Here is a 19,189-nt window from a genome sequence, read left to right on the forward strand (position 1 = left end):
CATTAACAAGCATAACATAAGGTATGGTACAACTGGAACAACCCGTATGTGGATCAACAGAAACTTTTTAGTATCAGAAATGAAGCATTAGAAAAATACCTAAGCTGACATGAGAGAAAAAGTACCAACAAGTGCATCCATAGTGGAGTAAAAAGTATAATTTTTGGCTATGTTCGAAATGACACACTCCGTACTATGCACTACAAACTAAATGAGTATATACTGTCTATTGAATACTATAAGGATGATTAGGATGATGTCCGATGATGACCGTTTCCACTGAAGTATACTTCAAAGTTTCCCAAGATGCATTTCGAACCTACAACGAGTAAAACCTGATGCACACTGAGGCCACTATCTCCGTTGATTCTCCACCTTTGATAGTTCTGAAAACATTTTAAGCAAGAAAACGACCAAGCAGAATATCAACATGTGGTCATTTGATCTATAAAACTCACAGCAACACATTTCATGTTGATATTTCGGAGATTTTCGGACACTCGCCTAACAAAACTTACACTTAACTTCAAAACAAGAGCCCTAAAATGGAAGACAAGAAGTGATGCTTTTGTTTTGAAATAAGGGTGTTTGATTTTTAGCTTGAAGCCGGTCCCAGGACGACTTAACATTCCACTTGCAATGCATTATTGCATGGTTTAGTATGACTAGTGTGACCACCGTGCATACTTAAAAAATGTCCCGTTATAGCATAGATCCGGATATTTCTTGCATACTCAATCTTTTCATACTATCTAATGTGAACGCACTACATACTCATTTTGATCTCAGAATTAGTATGAGTAGTACATTTGTATGCCATTTCGAACACAGCCGAAGTCTTTCAAATGTAGTGGTGTGAAAGTAATAAGTATCCCCAAAAAATACTACTTAAGTAAAGTACAGATATCTGAAAATACTTCTTAAGTACATAACTTTGATACTGTCCACCACTGTATGCTTGTACTCCCAAAACTCGAGCATATCTACAATCCTTAATACTGTATGTCAGAGATAAAAGCTGAATTTAAAAGCAGCCCAAACAAAGTCAAATATTTGAGTAAATGAACAGTTCAAACAAATCTGTTGTGAAAGCACCTTCAAAGTAACGCTTTGCCTTTGAGTTGCATTTTGTTGGTCCCTGTTGGATGTGGGTCCTTTATTTTTTTTTTTTATTTTTTTTTTTTGGCATAGTTTGCATATTGAAAGAAACAGCTCTGTTGAAAGTAATGTAGGATAGTGGTTTAGGTTTAACTGTTTGCGTTAATCAGTTTATTAGGATTTCCAGTAAAACAAAAGCAAAACAACATAACAAGGCTTGTTTTAAAAAAATCAAACAGTGCATAATTTCCTGCTATCATTTCTTATGAATCATACCTCACAAAAGAAATGCAAAAGTAAAGCCTGTGTTACAACTGCTGTCTTTCATGTCATTGAGGGGTTTCCTGCATCGTAATAGACTGCTTTAGGGTCTGCATTACAGTCAAGACTCCAGCTTTTTAGCCAGTGTTCTCCATGATTGAAATTCTCAGTCAGCCATCAATCTGCATCATAGACTGGTTCCCCCTTGTCTGGTGAGGGCTAACTGAAACAGATTGAGACAGCTCTTGCTCACTGCATCACTAATGGCTGGCAATGAAAGACGTCTCTGTGCAGTTGACCCGTATGTGGAACAGGATCACGTCGCAGCTCGGAGCGATTGAGAGAACACAGCTCAATATAAGAAGTCTCTTCGGCATCAGTCACCAGTCAACAGCCTTCTCATCCTATTGACTAAGTGTTGCCCAGAAATTGAATCCAATCACAGGGTTTGGAAAGACTCTATAGTTCACTTAATGGTTTGCCATTAGCTGCCTGGAACAAAGCCCAAAGTCTAAAGAAGTAACAATATAATTTAGGCAGTGTGCATTGTAAGTTCTCGATTATTATTCTCATTCTAGCTGCATACTCTATATTTACAACAGCACAGACCAGAGGTCTATAACAGTACAGAAGCAGATTAGGGCCAATGTTGATGGAGAAAATAATTTTGGGCAAATCAAGAATAAAGTCAAAATGTTGAGAAAAAAGTTGAAATTTTGAGATTAAAGGAAAAGACAAGATTAAAGTGGACATTTTGAAAAACTCAAAATTCATTATCATGAAAAGTCGAAGGTTTGCTAATAAGTCAATACTATGGAATCAGACTAGGGCCAATGCTGTTTGTTGTCATATGGTGAACTGGTGGCCCAAGTCAGCTTCCGTGATTTGACTTTATTAGAAAACCTTTGTTTTATCATGATATTGTATTTTGAGTTCATTTTTGAAATTTCTACTTTAATCTCATTTTTTAGTTTAATCTCAACATTATATTTCAACTTTATTCTTGAAATTTCAACTTTAATCTTGACATTTTGACTTTATTCTCGACATTTTGACTTTATTCTTGATTTGCCCAAAGTTATTTTCTCCATCAAACTTGACCCTAATCCGCTTCCATAATAATCGCCTGAATCATCCTAAATATTTTCTGTACAAGTCCCCATTAACACAACAAAAGGCCTTACAGAAAACACGAGTCAAAATTTGGGGACATGCATTTTTCTATTCAGCACTGCTGAATTCATAATCAAAGAGTTTCCCTTAAATAGCAATCAAGCTATTTAGCAGCCACTGCCAAAACCCAAGTCATTGCCGTTATGCACTATTGACTGACAGTGAACACAACAATCTACTTAATTGTTAGCTCTGACCTGTTAATGGAAAATGCAAAGCTTCATTATTGTATCTGTAGCACAAGATAAATGTGAGTTTCTAAGGTTTAAAACTTGATGTTTTAAGACAGTGGTTCCCAAACTTTCCACAGTCCCATAACCAGTGACATGCAGTCAGGGTAGGCAAGGTAGGCAGTGCCTACCCAAGGGTGAACTGATATTTTGATTATTTGTTTTAATTATAATATAATTATAAATTATTTATTTTTCCATTTCCGTAGCCTACAGTACCTATAAGTTTGAAAGTGTCAGCATTTTGTGCTTTTCATAACCCAAATGACTAAACATTGCTATTTCCTGGTACGGCAGAGACGCTGCACAGTCTCACTCCGCTGTAAGACAAGAGGAGGCCACACCCCCTCCCAAAAGCACATTGCTGCTCTGCCTCTGGCCCCATAGCGTGTTTTCATATGTTTGCACATGCGCAATCAGTTCCCCAAGATGACAACCATTTACATAAAAGGGCAGCTCTCTATGCTGCCTTTGGACATCACCGCGCTATGCTAAATTCTAATGCTAGTTCACAGTGCATTAGTGAATTTATGTCACGTGACCGCTGCTGCTACGTTCTCTAGCTAGTGGGTGGGATAACACTACAGGACGTATGACAGCGCTAGAGACGATAAAGAAACTTTCTTTTGAGGAAAAAACGACAGCTTTTAACACTAGCATGACCAGAGTGGTGTCATTTGACACCTATACCTTTAATGTCCAAGCTGGTGTCAGATGGCGGGTGTGAACAACTCAGCTTGTGACCATTGTTATGTTACTGAGGCCACTACTCCCCCCTCAGCTAGGGGGGGGGGTGGCTAGGTAGGTTCCAGGACACAAAGACCTTTTGTAATCTCCTTTGTGTTTCCCATACAGCAGCTACATAGAGGTTGCAACTTATATTTCAACTTTTGCAACAGAAAGTAGTAAGTAGTAATAGTGAGACGGCAACAGTTTGTTTGCATTCTTGGTGAAATTTATTTAATAGAGATTTTGTGAACATTTCTGGCACTGCCACACCTCCTTTATGCATTTGCCACATGCAAACTTGTCACAATACATACAACGCTTGGTGGCACGGTTTTTCCTGCAGCAACACTTCACCTGGCACAATGCCCTTTTCCCCACATCAGGTGTGGGTGGTTATTGCTGAAGGTTTTGCTCATTCACCTCCTTGGCTGCCATATGAGACTGGGCAAGCTCATTTGCAAGCTCCAGCAAGAAGTCCCCCTCCTCTCCTTGACCCCAGTGCATGCCTGATAAAGCACATGTGCGTTCAGCGCTGCAATGTCAATCATGTTGTAAAACACAGCGACTGGCCAACGCCGTGTTCCTGAACGCACAGTGTACTTTCGAACCATCTGGTCCATGACGTCCACACCGCATTTCATGCTGTTGTAGTCGGTGACTGTGTTCGGCTTTTTTTCCGAGTAGCTCAGTCTCCACCACGCTGTGCACGCTACTGAGGAGGCAGACAGTCTTCTTTCGTTTGGGCACATAAACAGTCAGTGTGGCACCAGAGGTTGAAAACACTTGTGTGCTGAATTCCTCACGGGCCAAATTCTTTTTAGCTGAATCTGGAAGCTCCCGGCGAATCTTATTGACTGTGCCAAGGAGGGTGCTCTTCCGGTGTGCAGTCGACGTGCTAGTGACAATGAAGTGAAAAAATTGTCGATTGTAACAATTCTTCCTTTGTCCATAAACGGTTCCATAAGCTTCATCACCACATTTTCAGACAATCTCTCCCCAGGTGGACGACTGGGGTCTTTGCCAAGATATGGGATGATTTTGCACACATACTTGGATTTAAGGTCACATGCCACACAGAACTTGATACCAAACTTGTCCGGCTTCGTTGCAATGTATTGCAAGAAACAGCAGCGAGTCTTAGTTGGAAAAAGTTGCTCATCTATGGTGATGTGCCTGCCTGGGTTGTACGAAGTGATGCAGTTGGCAACAAAAGACTCCCAAACGTCAGAGATTGCAGCAAACCGGTCAGTCGCAACTTGTTCACCACGTGTGTCCTTGTCGTCGAAGCGTAGATGCTGAATGATGTCCTTGAAACGGTTTCGAGCCATAATCCTGTTGATCAGGGGCGGTCCCAGTTTTGCTGACCATGCGTCATGCAGCGATGGAAGGCGGACAATCCCCCACAGAAGCAGGATGGCAATGAACGCCATTAGTTCAGGTATGGCCATGAACCAGTTCTCATGTTGTGTCTGGAGTGCATGCTGGACAGTCCACTCCTGAATGGTCCGAAGCATTTCCAGAGTTATGAAGCAGAAGAAACTCTGTAAGCGACTCGTCACCTTTCTTCTGGCCAAAGCAGTTGGCTCTCCATCTGTGACGTGACCTTCAATTGGGCTGTGATGGAGAGGCCTTCCGACCTGTTCTTCACGCCACACCGTGCCGTCTTTTGCCGTCTCTGTCAGCCGCTCGTGTGTCTCCAGGCGACCTCTCTTTTCTGAAGGTGGCGAATCCTCCTCATGTATAGGGTGATCATATTTTTGAGATGTGATTAATGAAACATTAAAAACACAACTGCCATAATCAGCAAACAAAAAAAAGGATGTTTAGAAAATCTTACCGGAAGAAATTTCAGAGTCAGAACTCAGCTGAAGGGATATTTCTTCTCCATCGGAGTCACAGGGGTTGGCGTCATTTAGGATCATCTCCAAAGCCTGCTGAGAGCTGTAAACTTTTGACATCCTTGCTTCTCAGTCGCCAGAGTCAGTGAAATATCTGCCCTGAGTTGGCTATTTTTTCACCTTGAGGTGATAAGCCTTTTCAAACTTTCACTATGGTTCAGTACTTCCGCATTGGGTCAAAGGTCAAGAGGGATAATGTCAGCATAACTGATGAGGTGTAAACAGAGATTGAGATTGTTTTTTCCTGTTGAAGCATTGATTCTTTGTGCATCTTGTGCACTTTCTTCAAATTTGTAAAATAATAGCTTAATAAAATAATTCATGGACCTGGTTAGTGAATGGTGGACCTCGTGAATTTACCTTTTTAAAGTGGAACTCAAACAGTCCTTTTCACACTCGGAAATCTTGCTTTACCATAAATAGCAACAATACATTTGATTTATAAGCACAAAAACAATAAAGGTAAATAGTGAAAATACAGGAGTAGGAAACAGGAGCTTGGTTGCTTTATTACTTTTTTTATTTTTCTAATTTTATTTATTGTGGTTTATTAATTGATCACAACACACATGGCTCATATTAATTTGGCCATTCTTATCCAATAATTCCATATAATGTTATTTGGATTAACAAACATCTACCTGGGAGAAACTGGTTTCTCAACACTGGCCATCATTTACACCAACCCCCAAAGTTTGTCACTGCCCAGCTGCACATTCCGATCGAATGGCTTTATTTACATAAGAGAGGTGGCCCACTGAGTTGCAAATGAGTGTCATTTGGCGGCCTCTGGGCAGGGCAACAGGAGTAAGAAAACCTTGGGCATGCTAGTGTTAAAAGATGGGAGACCAACACCTGAGCTACCAGAGCTTCAGCAAAGGAAAGGTCAGAAATATTTTCTACAGTGAAAGGAAGGATTGGCTTTGTGGATGCGCCTCACTGAGAATGTTCCGAGTTGTTGTTGTTGTCGTCATTTTCTCCGTGTTTCTGTGTTTCCAACACAAACAACGGATGCGCTGTCGTGTCATGAGATATATCTTGTTGGGAGATTATGGAGGTTATATTAAATAATTGTTAATGTTTCTTTAATGGTGTTTTACAATGTTGATTTTGTTAGATGGCTAAATGCTTGTTCATGTGGATCTTGTTGGGTTTTTTCTTTCTTATTATGAATTTTATATTTTGATAAGCACATTGAGATGACTTTGTTGTAAATTGCGCTATAAAATAAAGTTGAATTCAATTGAATTGAAATAACACTTGCCAACAGAAACATATGGAATTGTCATTGGTGTTGACATTGGTGGTCTCGATTTGCAACGCCCTGCCTACCCAACCCTAGTACTCACGGCACGTCACTGCACGTAACCCTTCAGACATTTAACCTGAAGCCATGTCCCCTACTACTGTACACAAACACATTTTTATGTTTTCTGTTTTTCAAAAATTTGCAAAAATCTGAATAATTTTTTTTTTCAAATTGTAATTATGGGGTATTTTGAGTAGAATTTTGAGTAAACAGATTCATTTAATACAATTTGGAATAAGACTTTCCAGATGCACTGTATAGGCCAGTGTGTAATTTGTGGCAATGCATGGAGGCTCCTGACTGCTGGTCTTTATATTATAGTTTCTAATGTTGTCACAATGTTTTTAATTTCTATTCACGTACCACCTATGACAATTTGAGCACCCCTGGGGCAGGGGTGTCAAACTCATTACAGTTACACTACATATACATTCAAAAATTAAGTATGTAAGGCACCAACACTATCCAAGCAATAAGTGACAGATATCAGTCCCTGCAGGATTTTCTCTTTTAAATTCCATTGATTTTGTGACCAATTTCTATTTAATTTACGGAAAATATGTGAAAAATTTCAGGAAAATTAGTTCTTTGAACAATTAGAAATTTAACATGACTGCAGTCATGTGAAAAAAGCATGGGGAAATTGCAATCCTCCAAATATTGAGAAGTTTCATTGCATTTGTGTTAATTAGAAGGGCCCGAGATATCTGGGCTGATTTATCTTAACTGAATTATTTTCTCGTTTGAACAATAATAAATGTTATTTTTATCTTTTTAACTTTCTCCTGTGGGCCGAATTTGGTGGTCTAAAGCAGGGGTCGTCAACACATAGCCCACGGGGATAAATGTTTATTTCCACTATAACATTGTGACGAATGTTTGAAGTGCTTCAGATTTGGTATATGGTCAATAGTCATATATAAAACCCTTTTTTTTTTTCGTGGATTTTCGTAAAATATGTTAATTGTTACGTTTTACAAAAGTTGCATGTTACACAATTAGTCAAAAGTTGTTTGTTAGTAGCTAGGAACATGATGGCTTTCTATGAAATGTACAAAATGAAACAATTGCATAAATTAAGACAACTTTTTAAGTGCTAGACTTCCTTTTTATCTTAGCCTCTAATTAAAGTGAAACCATGGACATTTAGAATTTAAGAAGCTCTTTGAAACTGGTAGCCCTTCAGACTATTCAGTACCTATAAGTAGCTCTCACAGTTGGTGACCCCTGGTTTAAAGGACCGGATTTGGTCCCCGGACTTTGAGTTTGACACTGTGCCCTGGGGTACCCGTACCCCAGTTTGAGAATACAGGTTTTAAGATATTTACAGCCAACTTCTCATCCAAACACTTTCCAGGGTGAAAAGTGTGACAAAATATTCATAATGTTCTGATAAAAATAAATACATGAAAGAATAATAAAGATATAAATGAAAGGGTGTGTCTAGGGATATATTATAATAGAGTGTGATGTGTTGTTTGGGTTGAGATGGGGATGCGACCCTTTGGAGCAGGACTCAGCCCCTCCTCCTCCCCTCTTCCTCCTCTGATGCACCGTCTGCATCAGTACTTGGGAACACTTGTCCGCGCACTGCTGCACCTCCCCACAGTGCATTCACACACTTCATCAGGTGAGGACGTATGGAGTCGCAATGCTGAAAATGACACGTTTCTTCTCACACGCCTGAAGTCCAAAATGAACAGGATAGAGACGCGCTTCGGTCGCTGGTTTTTCCTGCTCTTTTCCGAGTGGCTCTGCTTCTGGAGCACAACTTCTATCCTGGATGGAACAAAGGCAGAGGTGAGGTGCATCCCCTCCTGCCAGCTGCCGCTCATCGGAGCTTATTCACGGGAACTCTTGGGTGTGGATGTGACCGATTTTGGAGGAGAGGCACCGGCTGCGGAGTTTACAGGATACACGGAGGAGCAGGAGCCAGCATCCGATACGGAGGAAGTGCGCTGGGAAAGTTCATCCAAAGTGCGGCCACGGCGCGGGGAAAACATAACAAGTTGTTCTGAAAACGACGATGGAAACGATCAACACAAACTTTGTCACAACCAAACGTTTCCTCAAAAGAATTAATCCCCTGAGAGTGGGAAAAATAACACAAATGAGTCTGACCCTGGGAATGATGAGGAGAGCTGGGCACGAACACGCAGTGAGAGGAGCGCAGAGACCTGGTCAGAATTTAGACCAGACATCGGAGGAGAGGACGCATCGGTGCAGGACCAGGACCAGTTTTTACTCACAAGTTCCACATTTGCGCTGAGCGAGGACAACGCGCACAACCAGGCCATGTTGCACTGGTCCGGACAAAACAGCAGCGTAAGTTACACTCCCCATCTCTGTTTACGCACGGAGCTTTTTTGACGCAGTGTGGTCAGCAATCACTCTCACATCTTGAGTGGTGTCTGAAGTCAACCAAAACTTCATTTTCAACATAAATATGGTGAGATGGATTCAAATGGTCACAATGAGTTTAAATCACCCCTCTATATGCAATACAATCAACAAAGTACAATATATAAGGCTGTGCATATAGTTCTGTCAAGCCAACTGCAACCATTACCAATATTGTGCTGTTGGTTTAATTTTTTTTTTGGCCAAAAAACAGCTGCAAAACAAAGACAGTGATATGTGTTGGAACTGCATGTAAATATACAGTATAGGTATGTTAAATATTAGCTTTTTTGTAGGTATCCAGTATCCTGATATTGTCCAACACTCAATGTCCGATTGCTGATATAAATTGTAGGTCACATTATTAATAACTCTATAGAAATTAAAGGTTAAACCTACTTTTATTGTGATTGTGCAAAATAAGAATAAATATTCAAATTTAGTAATTAAAAAGTGACAAATTCGTTGTTACAATGTTGTCAATATGATGTTGTCTCAGATAACAGCACATATCGGTTTTTAGATATCGGTGGACAAACCGATACTGATGTCGAACAATGTAACATTTTATGGCATATATCGGTTGATAATATTGGTGTGCCGATAATATCGTCCATCTCTAATACTGTATTCCAAAATAACACCGTGTTATATGACGTCAAGCATAATTTTGGCAAAAAACACATATTTAGGCTTTTGTCCCGGGGTCTCATACAACTATGTGATTTAATACTTTACATTCACTTTTACACTGCATAACATGAATTATAAAGAAAGAGCATGGGGAGGAATATGTACAGTTTCCATGCACACATATATTATTCTGTTTTATCAGCGTAGCATTAATCAACACTTTGAATACATTATTAAGAAGCTACATGTGCTGGTATGGTTAAAGATAGAGGAAATAGGTGATTTATTTCTTCATGCTGACACTAACACGTAGCTCATCTAAAAGGGAACAGCAGGATTGACAGTGACACCCTTCACTGCTGCTGTTCGAATGTCAACATGTCAAAAATGTCTTGTTGACAGTTTTATGTTGCAACTAAGATTTTTTTTAAAACATGTTTCCTATTTTCAGATTAGGTTACATTTACATTCAATTTTCTACTGATTTAATACTTTCTTTTTCCTTTCTTATTTTGCTGCTCATTGATACACATTCAAGTCCAGATGCCTGAAACTACATGTACATTTTAGAAAATGATTAAAATCCCTAAATAGTATGTTTGTTCAACCTCGGGCACAATAATGTAGAAATTGCATTTCATTCTTTTCTGGTCTAGCCCACTTGAGATCCAACTTGTCCCTCAAACTAAAACTAGTTTGACCTTTCTGTGCTTTCTACGGCACAACATGCAAACTACACAAAAGACTGCGGCTTACACCCACAATCCTCTTGTTTCGATGTAGTGTTGTCATTGTCAACCACTTGCACAGAGTCTGCAGTCGAATCTCCGAATTGTAATATACAAGCATTTTGTCTTAGTTTCAAATCATTATCACCTGGTTTGGGAAATTAATTAACACCGTTCTAATTCAAATCTCATGTCTGAGAATCTTTCCTCATGAGGAACACAGCCGTCACCTTGTCGACTGACACTACAAAAATGTGTGATTTTTGTAGCGTGTTCCTATATTTGTACCCTTTTTATGCAGCTTCAAAAGTATCGACTGCATGCGTGTGTGTGCCTGTGTGTCCGTGATACCAAAGACTTGTTTTTCCACAAAGAGATCACCTGTTGGTCAAAGTACAATCACAAAATCATTGCATTTTGTTATGTATTTCACATTACACAGTTCACACATCAACCAAATCTCTTCAGTTTAACAGAAATTTTATGATGTAACTGTATGTTACATATCAGTGAACAACCTTGTCCTTCACACCGCCTGCACATGTATTGTCAAACAAATAGAAAAACAGAAAATAAGTATTATTATGTTTATGTGTGTAAATGTTTTGTCTGGCATGCTTAGCTTTTGTCACGTCTCAGTAATTCACAGTTCTTACAGGGTTTTTTTGGGGTTTTTTTAGAATAGTACACATTTGCTTGTTGTTTTACTTTGTATTTCTTTGTTATTGACTTAATTCATGTCTCATTTATGCTCGACAACTAGACTATACTTATCTTAGTAATTCCTGTTATTCGAGTCAATTTAACTGATCAAGGCTTCATTTAAATCTGATTCAGTTTGGCCTTCTGTGGCTCAATTACATTTTTTTTTTTCTTTTATTGACTGCATAGCAACTGGATCGTTATTTGTGAGAGTTGTACTTCCACTGCTGACTTCATATGGCCATAAAGCAGAGACAAAAGTGAGGGGCAAAAGGGGAAAGTTTTTCAGGTGTCATCACTACAGCTGAAGCATAAAGCACTATGTTTTTAATGCTACATACGTACTAGTTACATGCATTTTGGCTAATGTTAACCAGAAGTCTATTAATATTGCACAAACTAGCAGTACACGGCGGATATTCTGTGAAAATGTAGATATTGTGTCATGGCAAAGTGCAGTGGATGCTGCAGAATGTTTATTTAAAAAGGATAAGAAACATTTTCCGCTGTCATCTTAATTTAGTCATTTAAAAAAATACAAAAAGTATTATTTTTAGATATGATTTCTTAAATAATCTCATTAAATTACGTTTTAAATATGAATATAATTATTACATCTGAAAAATATATATTTTAAAACGGAGATAACTTTTTTTTTTAAATGTCTGCCAGAGAGGTGAAATATATTTATTTATTGTTTGTTTATTAGGAATGTTTAGCAGGATTACATTAAAAGTACTTAAACGATTTTGATAAAATTGTAACCAAAGATAGACCTTACCCCATGGAAGATCCCATTACATTTTTGGAGGGTATAAGGATCAGTAAATTGATTCTGGATCAGTTTTAAAAAAATATTTATATAAAAATCCTCTTCTCTTACCATTGGCAAACTTGTAAAAATGCATATCTGTTTACATGTCAATCACGGCAGAGAGCTTCCTGGAGTTGTGGCTTCTCCAGCTCAGTGCCGTGTCAAATTTGTCATCAAAGTGGGAACGTGTCATCAAATTGGAGCAAGGTGTTTGGGCTCGCCCTGCAGTAAGAAACAACGATTGAGGGAATCAATGAAAAAACCCTTTGGGCATGTGTATGAAGCCCAAATAGCACTTTTATGATGATTAAAGCACAGAAAAGTCCTTTAGCGTAACATGGGATAATTTCAGGTATTGATCAGTCTATAAAAGTTCTTCATATGCGTATTATTCAAATATCCAACAAACTTCTTGTATCGCTTCCACTCCATTAAAGCCTTGAACACTTTACCTGCGGGAACTTGCACGGCTGATTGATCATTTCAATCGTCTTCTGTTCTTTCACGATCCACTAGACCCTAATGAGCACTGCAGCACACAGTGCTGTATGACATACATTAGTGTGCAGTGAAATATTTTTCCGGGCTGTTATTTCTATAAACTTCTCACCCTTGTTCTGGAAAGAATTTGCCACATTCAACAAAACATTCAGCTCTGTATTATCTCACAAGAACACATCAATCATTATTGTTAAAACAAAATCGTACCACAAGTAGGATTATTAACTGAAATTACATAACTTAGAGAATAATGTTTTTATAGACGTGGATAGTTACATATGGAAGAATCTTAAAAAACAAAAGTTAATTATATAAAATGACACAAGCTATTAGATAACCAACCTCAGTGAAGACAACAGTTTCAATGGGAGAAACACACCTTTAGGGCAAAAGTTGACAACTAAGTTAACTTAGAAAAATCCAGGATTTGAGAAAGCTCATTATCGGAACAGAGCAAGGAAAGAGGCCATTACTGCTCTCAGCAGTAGGCTAAGACACTTCCTGCAAACTAAGCACACGCAGTTTCTTAACTACTGTGTTCTTTGTCACTCTGATAGCTTAATAGTCTAAGGCCATTTTAAACTGAGCAATGCACACATTTATGAATCCAAGCAGAATAAAACCGATGCTTTCTTTTTTTTTTAATCTTTTGTTTAAGCTGCTGTAGACAAGATTTTGTTGATTCGATAAAGACAGGCTCCTGTTTTGAGTGCGCAGCGCAGCCTGCACACCACATCTAGATGCCAGTTTGTGTAAATTATTCAAGGTGTGGTCACGATAAGCATGAAGTAAAAACACTTCTTTGTATCCGTCTATGGCACATGTCAAACTCAAGGCCCGGGGGCCAAACCTCGTCGGATAGAGAAAGTAAAAAATGACAGAAAAAAATATGAAACATTTTGTAAATTGATCTATGAGGTCTAAACTACAAATTCATCTGATACCATTTTTTGTCTCCAGCAGCTTTAATGCAGAAAAATGAATGAAAATTCCAAAGTTATGACTAAAATGCTACAGGCAGCATGCAACCCATTGATACAGCTATAGCCTAATTTCCAGGTGCTCCAGTTTCCAAAGACTCACAAAGTGAAGAGTCAGAAAGTTTAAAATTGCTTACTAGAGCAAATTTGTTTGTCATTCTATCCATTCCGCCCTGTAAGGTTTTCTTTACTGTCCTTGGTTTTGATCCAGTGCATGCTGGGAAAAGCTTTACCTCAGTACGACCTTACCCAGAGCCGTCCTTTGTTTTCATTTCAGGCTGATGTTTTGAATGCAGTCTGTGCCATTGTAAGTGTTTAAATTAAGCATCTGTCCGTTTCCATCCATTAATCCATCCGACCATCCATCCATATGCAATTAGGAAAAGCAATGTGGAAATCTGAGTCCATTTACTTTAGACATATACCTTGGCAGGTGGATTGTTTTAATATCTTTGATCTGATTTGAATGTCTTTTAAATTGTGTAGCACAATTTGCTAGCTTGCTTACTAGCCTCCACCTTTCTTGCCTAGCCAGACCACATGGCACTGTAAGACAACTAGCTTTCCTACGCAACAAGGTAGCCAGTCATTTGAGCTCATACATAAAGACACGCATACTAGAGAGGTCACTTGAAGCTAATGTTGCGTTTTACCAGTAGCCTGTGGCAGGAAGCAATCGATCTGAAGAATGCAAGCGTTAAGCGAATAAGCAAACTCCAACCTGTGATCAAACCCATGGCTTCTGACTGTGAAGTGATTTCATTGGCTTCTTGTGTTTTTGCACTACCACCATCATGCTTTTAATTTGGTGCAGCATTTCGTTCTTCATATTAATGCTAGTAAGTAAGTACTTTTTTATTATAAAGTGCTTTTCACAGATAAAAATCACAAAGTGCTTTACAAAACAAAGGTGAATTTAAAACAACAGGAGCAACAACATAAAAAGATAACAAAAGTTTAAAATCCATTAACAGAAAACTTTTCTGAAAAGCAAAGTCTTCAAATGCTTTTTAAAAGAGTCCACACAGTCAAGCTCACAGTCACGCCTGCTCTTCCCGGGTTTTAAAATTAGTTTTAGGGATTTTTAGGAGACTTGGCCTGAAGACCGAAGGCTGTGCCCTGAATTGTAGGGCCACAACAAATCAGCGATTTACTGAGGGGCCTGACCATGCAAGCACAGAAAGTCAGGACTAAGATTTAAACTCGATGCAAAATTTGACTGGAAGCCAATGAAGACTTGATAGAATAGGGGTAATGGGGGCTGTTCTGGGTGCACCGGTCAAAAGTCTGGCAGCAGCATTTTTGTACAATCTGAAATCTTTTTAGAGTCGACTTGAAACAAGTGAAAACAAAATTACAGTAATCAATGCAAGACAAGTTCAATGGGTGGATGATAATTTCGAGATCTGAATTAGACACCAAATTCCTCACTTAAGAGATATTTCTTAGGTGATTAAAACAGTTTGGTCAGATTAAAACAGTTTGGTCAGTTGTCGACAGTGACCCTCCAAAGACATTGACTGATCAAACACAATCCCAAGGTTTTCTGAGGCTGGTTTTCACAGACGAGCCCAGAGCACCAAGGGCGTTCTTGATCAGGGGGATCTTTTTATCGTGAGCAATGATCAGAGTTTCCGTTTTGTTACAATTTATCTGAAGGTAATTTGATGACAACCAGTTTTTGATGCAAAATACACATTCCAAGAACACAGATAAAAAATGAAACTCTGAGTCATTGAAGGAGCAATACAACATCTGCATAGAAATGATAAGACATTTCCAAAACCACGGCTCAATCGATCAAGAGGCATCAGGTACAACAAAAACGAAACAGGCCCCAGAACAGAGCCCTGGGCAACTCCACATGACAGGTTGGACACATTAGACATTACATTGTTGATAGCAACATAAAAAGTTCTTCCATTTATATACGAAGAAAACCACTGAAGAACAGCCCCAGAAATACCCATCTCAGATCTGAGTCGATCAATCAGTATACCGTGATCTACAGTATCAAAGGCAGATGTCCAATCGAGTACAACCAAAACTGTGTAGCGAACCAGAGTCAGCGGCCATCATCATCACGTCACTGGAAACTTTCACCTCAGCAGTTTCATTGTGGAGTGGATTGACCTAAAGCCAGATTGATATTTATCATAAAAATCATGCTGTACCAAAATGAGGTTCGCTGGTAAGCCACCACTTTTTCCATGATTTTTGACATGAAGGGAAGTTTTGATATGGCCGGGATTTTAACGGCTCCATTAGAGACTGCTCTCCCGCTTTTTGTTGGTTCCCCATATTCTTGCATATATATAAGACACATTTGATAGTTTTACAATGACAATAAACCTTCTATCTATTTATGTATCTATGTATCTATATGTTTATCTTTATTTGGATCTCCATTAGCTTTGACTAGAGCCATTGCTACTCTTCCTGGAGTCCACACCCAACACATCACACAACAAAGCAAACAAACAACTAAAACAATTTACAAAACAAAATAAAACCAACATTCATACAGTAGGACCTAGTTCCAAATAATCCATTTACAATATAACAATATACATTTATAGTTATTTATCAATATTCATTTATAGATCACATAAAACTACTCAAACTTGCCCTAATTAATTGTATTCAGTAGCTTTGATTGTATATCATTAGGCACCGAGAGCTGTTTTGTTGATACATTATCTATCTCTTTCTCTATCTATCTATCTATCTCTCTATCTATCTATATACCTGATTCTCACCTCTATCTATTTTGTTGGCCAGTCCATAATGTCTCATGTACCACTAAAATCAGTACACTACATGGCCATGCTGCCCATTTTGTTTATTAGAGTCTCTACACTAAGTGAATGTATCAATGTGTGTCTCTGTGTGTGTGTTTGTGTTGTATCCTTATAATCCACTGGTAGCCTGCTCATGATGTCCCCCGACTTCAAGCCTGAGTAAACTTGACAAGGTTCTAGAACAGACATGGGCAATTTCTATCACAGCGGGGGCCACAAAAATGTTTGTTTGATCGAAAGGCCTCATTATGAACAATCATTTCAGCATTTAGAATAGTGACCAGTCTGAGCATTAACACATGTTACGGCTGAATTTAGGGTTGACCTCATTTGGAGACATGATCTATTGCTCTGGTTGAATGATGGAGTCCAGGAGAAGCATTGATGATTTTATATAAAAAAAAGTTTATTCTAAACTAAGAAAAAAAGGTACAAGATGGAACAAAGTGAAACAAAATTAGCGTCCGTCCAGGCGGACGTCCGAAGGAAGTGCCGCGCCCCGCTCCAACAGTTTCAAAGCTTAAGCTTTTTATACAGATAAGAGCAAAGTTCCACTCTGGGGTAAGGAGGAGGGGAGAGTCAGATGCCCAATAGTGGAAAGATTTGAGGATGATGAAGACGTATATGTTATGAAGAAGATGTGCGCCACTCTTATCTCCTTGATAGTGTGTGCTGCATGCGAGCAGAGACTCTGGCCTTGGCTGTGCACTGAGTACGCTCTGTACTGTTTAATCATGAGTCAGCTGTTCAAAAGTGTAAAGAGTAATGGAGTCTTCATGTATTAAAACATGACAAATTGTACACATGAACATACATTTGACGATATGATGATGAATATAAAAATGACCATAGCATTCCCCACTTTTGGTCGCCTCAACGACCAAATCAAGAAACAAATTATTATATTCCACCTTTGCTGTCTGTCAGGGTTAACCATTAGCATCGTTATTGTCATACATTGGATATATTCTTCTTTTGTGAGGCACAAATGTGGAAATAAACCTTAAAAAAAACTCATCATTATTATCAATGGCATGAATCATCAAAAATCATCCTTTATTACATCTAGATAAGCAAAAATCATCATTTGCATCAAGGACATCACTCGTCTTCATCGGCTGAGTTCAGTGGTAACTGGGGTAACCAATAGCCATGGTTAGAATCACCGCACTTGATTGGCGGCATCATGAGTGAAGAACCTTGAGTATTTTCCTCAATCGTAGCAGAAGGGTTTATGACTGTATTCCTGCAGCTAGGTGTGAGGTTGTCCTCCCTCAACCTAGCTATGAGCATTTGGTGTGGCTTATAAACAAAGCTAGGCCCTTGTTCTAGAGCGTTTTCTTGTGTGTGTCTCAGTGGCCTTGTCGGTTCCCCCTTCATTGTTCGGTCAGCCTCCGTCTCAGCATCAGCTGGTCTCGGCAATCATCTTGGATCCATGTCGCCCGCTCTGCGACCTTCACTGCCGTGTGGGTCGTTCATTTCGGTCGGCGTTGTAGATGATTGGTTGTTGTCTGAGGAAGGGTAGTCTCCACACACCTGGCAACCTCTCTTGGGATCGGAAGGTACCTGAACAGAAGAGGGGGAAAAACACCAAAACAGAACTCTTGGGATTGGCTGGTACCTGAACACAGGCGCGATCCCACTACTGAGGCTTTAGCTGGTACCTGGTACCTGGTAGGCTTTAGCTGGTACCTGGACAGAAAAAAAAGGGGTGGGGGGGAAAAACACTCACCCAAAACAAAATAAAATAAAATAAAATAAAATAAAATAAAATAAAAAATAAAATAAAATAAAATAAAATAAAATAAAATAAAAGTTTAGGGGTGTTAGGTTTAGTTAACTAACTAAATGAATAGTTAGTATGGCCAGGAAGGCAGACAGGTCAGAGGTCAGGATCTGAGAGCTTTTCAGATCCTAAAAGGTGCTGCTGCACAATCACACAATGGTTAGGTGTGGGTTAGTGAGCTTTTAGCCATGCTAGCTCTGTAGCCCATTCGCACGTGAGTGGGAAAATATGAGGCTGAAAGAAAAGCAGGAAGTATTAATTCGATTTTCTTTTCCTGGAGTAAGAAGAAGCATAGCTGGAGTTGCAGTGATTATCTGTGGTACATCTACTTACCTGGTGAGAAGCAACAATTTGAGAACCACTGTTTACAAGGACATGCAAGTCGGACGGAGAAGGACATGCAAGTCAGACGGAGAAATGTGGAGTGTCTTCTCAAGATGAATACATACAATTGGGAGACATGGAGATGTGAGAAAGCTTATTTGTGAAGGAGAAATCTTATTCTATCCTTTATTTATTCTGAATAATGTTAACACTCCACACCTAATTACATAGCCTAATTCTTTTATAGAGCTGAATTTGTCAGTTCATTTATTTCATTCATTTCCCTCATAATTATTATTTGAGATGTAATTTACTTAATTTTGAAGGTCAATTGGTGGCAAAAGTGTCTCCTATTCTGTGTCTGAACCAGAGTTTAGCAAGATTATTGGCCCTTTAAGGTTAGACAGAATTAAAGTTAAGATGAGTCGAACAATCATATTGTCTTTTGCTCTCTGTATTTATCCCATTCGTAGGGGTGACGAGCCCCAGCACAGTTTGGAGAGCAATCAATTATCAAGAATTTCAGGAGGACCCTTTTTAAATCTCAGGCGACCCAGATTGGGCCACCAACCAATGTTGAGAACAGTTAATTTTTCCCTTAAACGTGTCTAAAACCCAGTGAAGGTGTTTTATGGTCTTGCACGCTAAGTGCTGGTGGAACAAGAAGAAAATGGTTGGAGGGTTTGAGGTATATTTTCCTATGATAAAATATAAATCAAAAATCAGAGGGACGTTGGCCCGCTCCCTTCCCTTTTTTACATAAGAATACATTTGGATTCTTAAAACCATATGATAAATATCATTGGAAAATCACTTATCTGA

At 39.0% G+C, this 19,189-nt stretch overlaps 1 protein-coding gene across 1 annotated transcript in view; it reads left to right on the top strand.

Moving 5' to 3' along the window:
* The first annotated feature begins 8,186 nt into the window (after window positions 1-8,186).
* Window positions 8,187-19,189, top strand: part of LOC114466198 (VPS10 domain-containing receptor SorCS1-like) — a 39,302-nt gene continuing 28,299 nt past the window's right edge. Inside the window, exons 1-2 of the mRNA XM_028451809.1 lie at window positions 8,187-8,675; window positions 8,790-9,023. Of these exons, the coding sequence (XP_028307610.1) occupies window positions 8,187-8,675; window positions 8,790-9,023 (723 nt within the window). The remainder of the gene's footprint in view (window positions 8,676-8,789; window positions 9,024-19,189) is intronic.

The sequence above is a fragment of the Gouania willdenowi genome, chromosome 1 (assembly GCF_900634775.1).
Source record: "Gouania willdenowi chromosome 1, fGouWil2.1, whole genome shotgun sequence".
In the NCBI taxonomy this organism is placed as follows: domain Eukaryota; kingdom Metazoa; phylum Chordata; class Actinopteri; order Blenniiformes; family Gobiesocidae; genus Gouania; species Gouania willdenowi.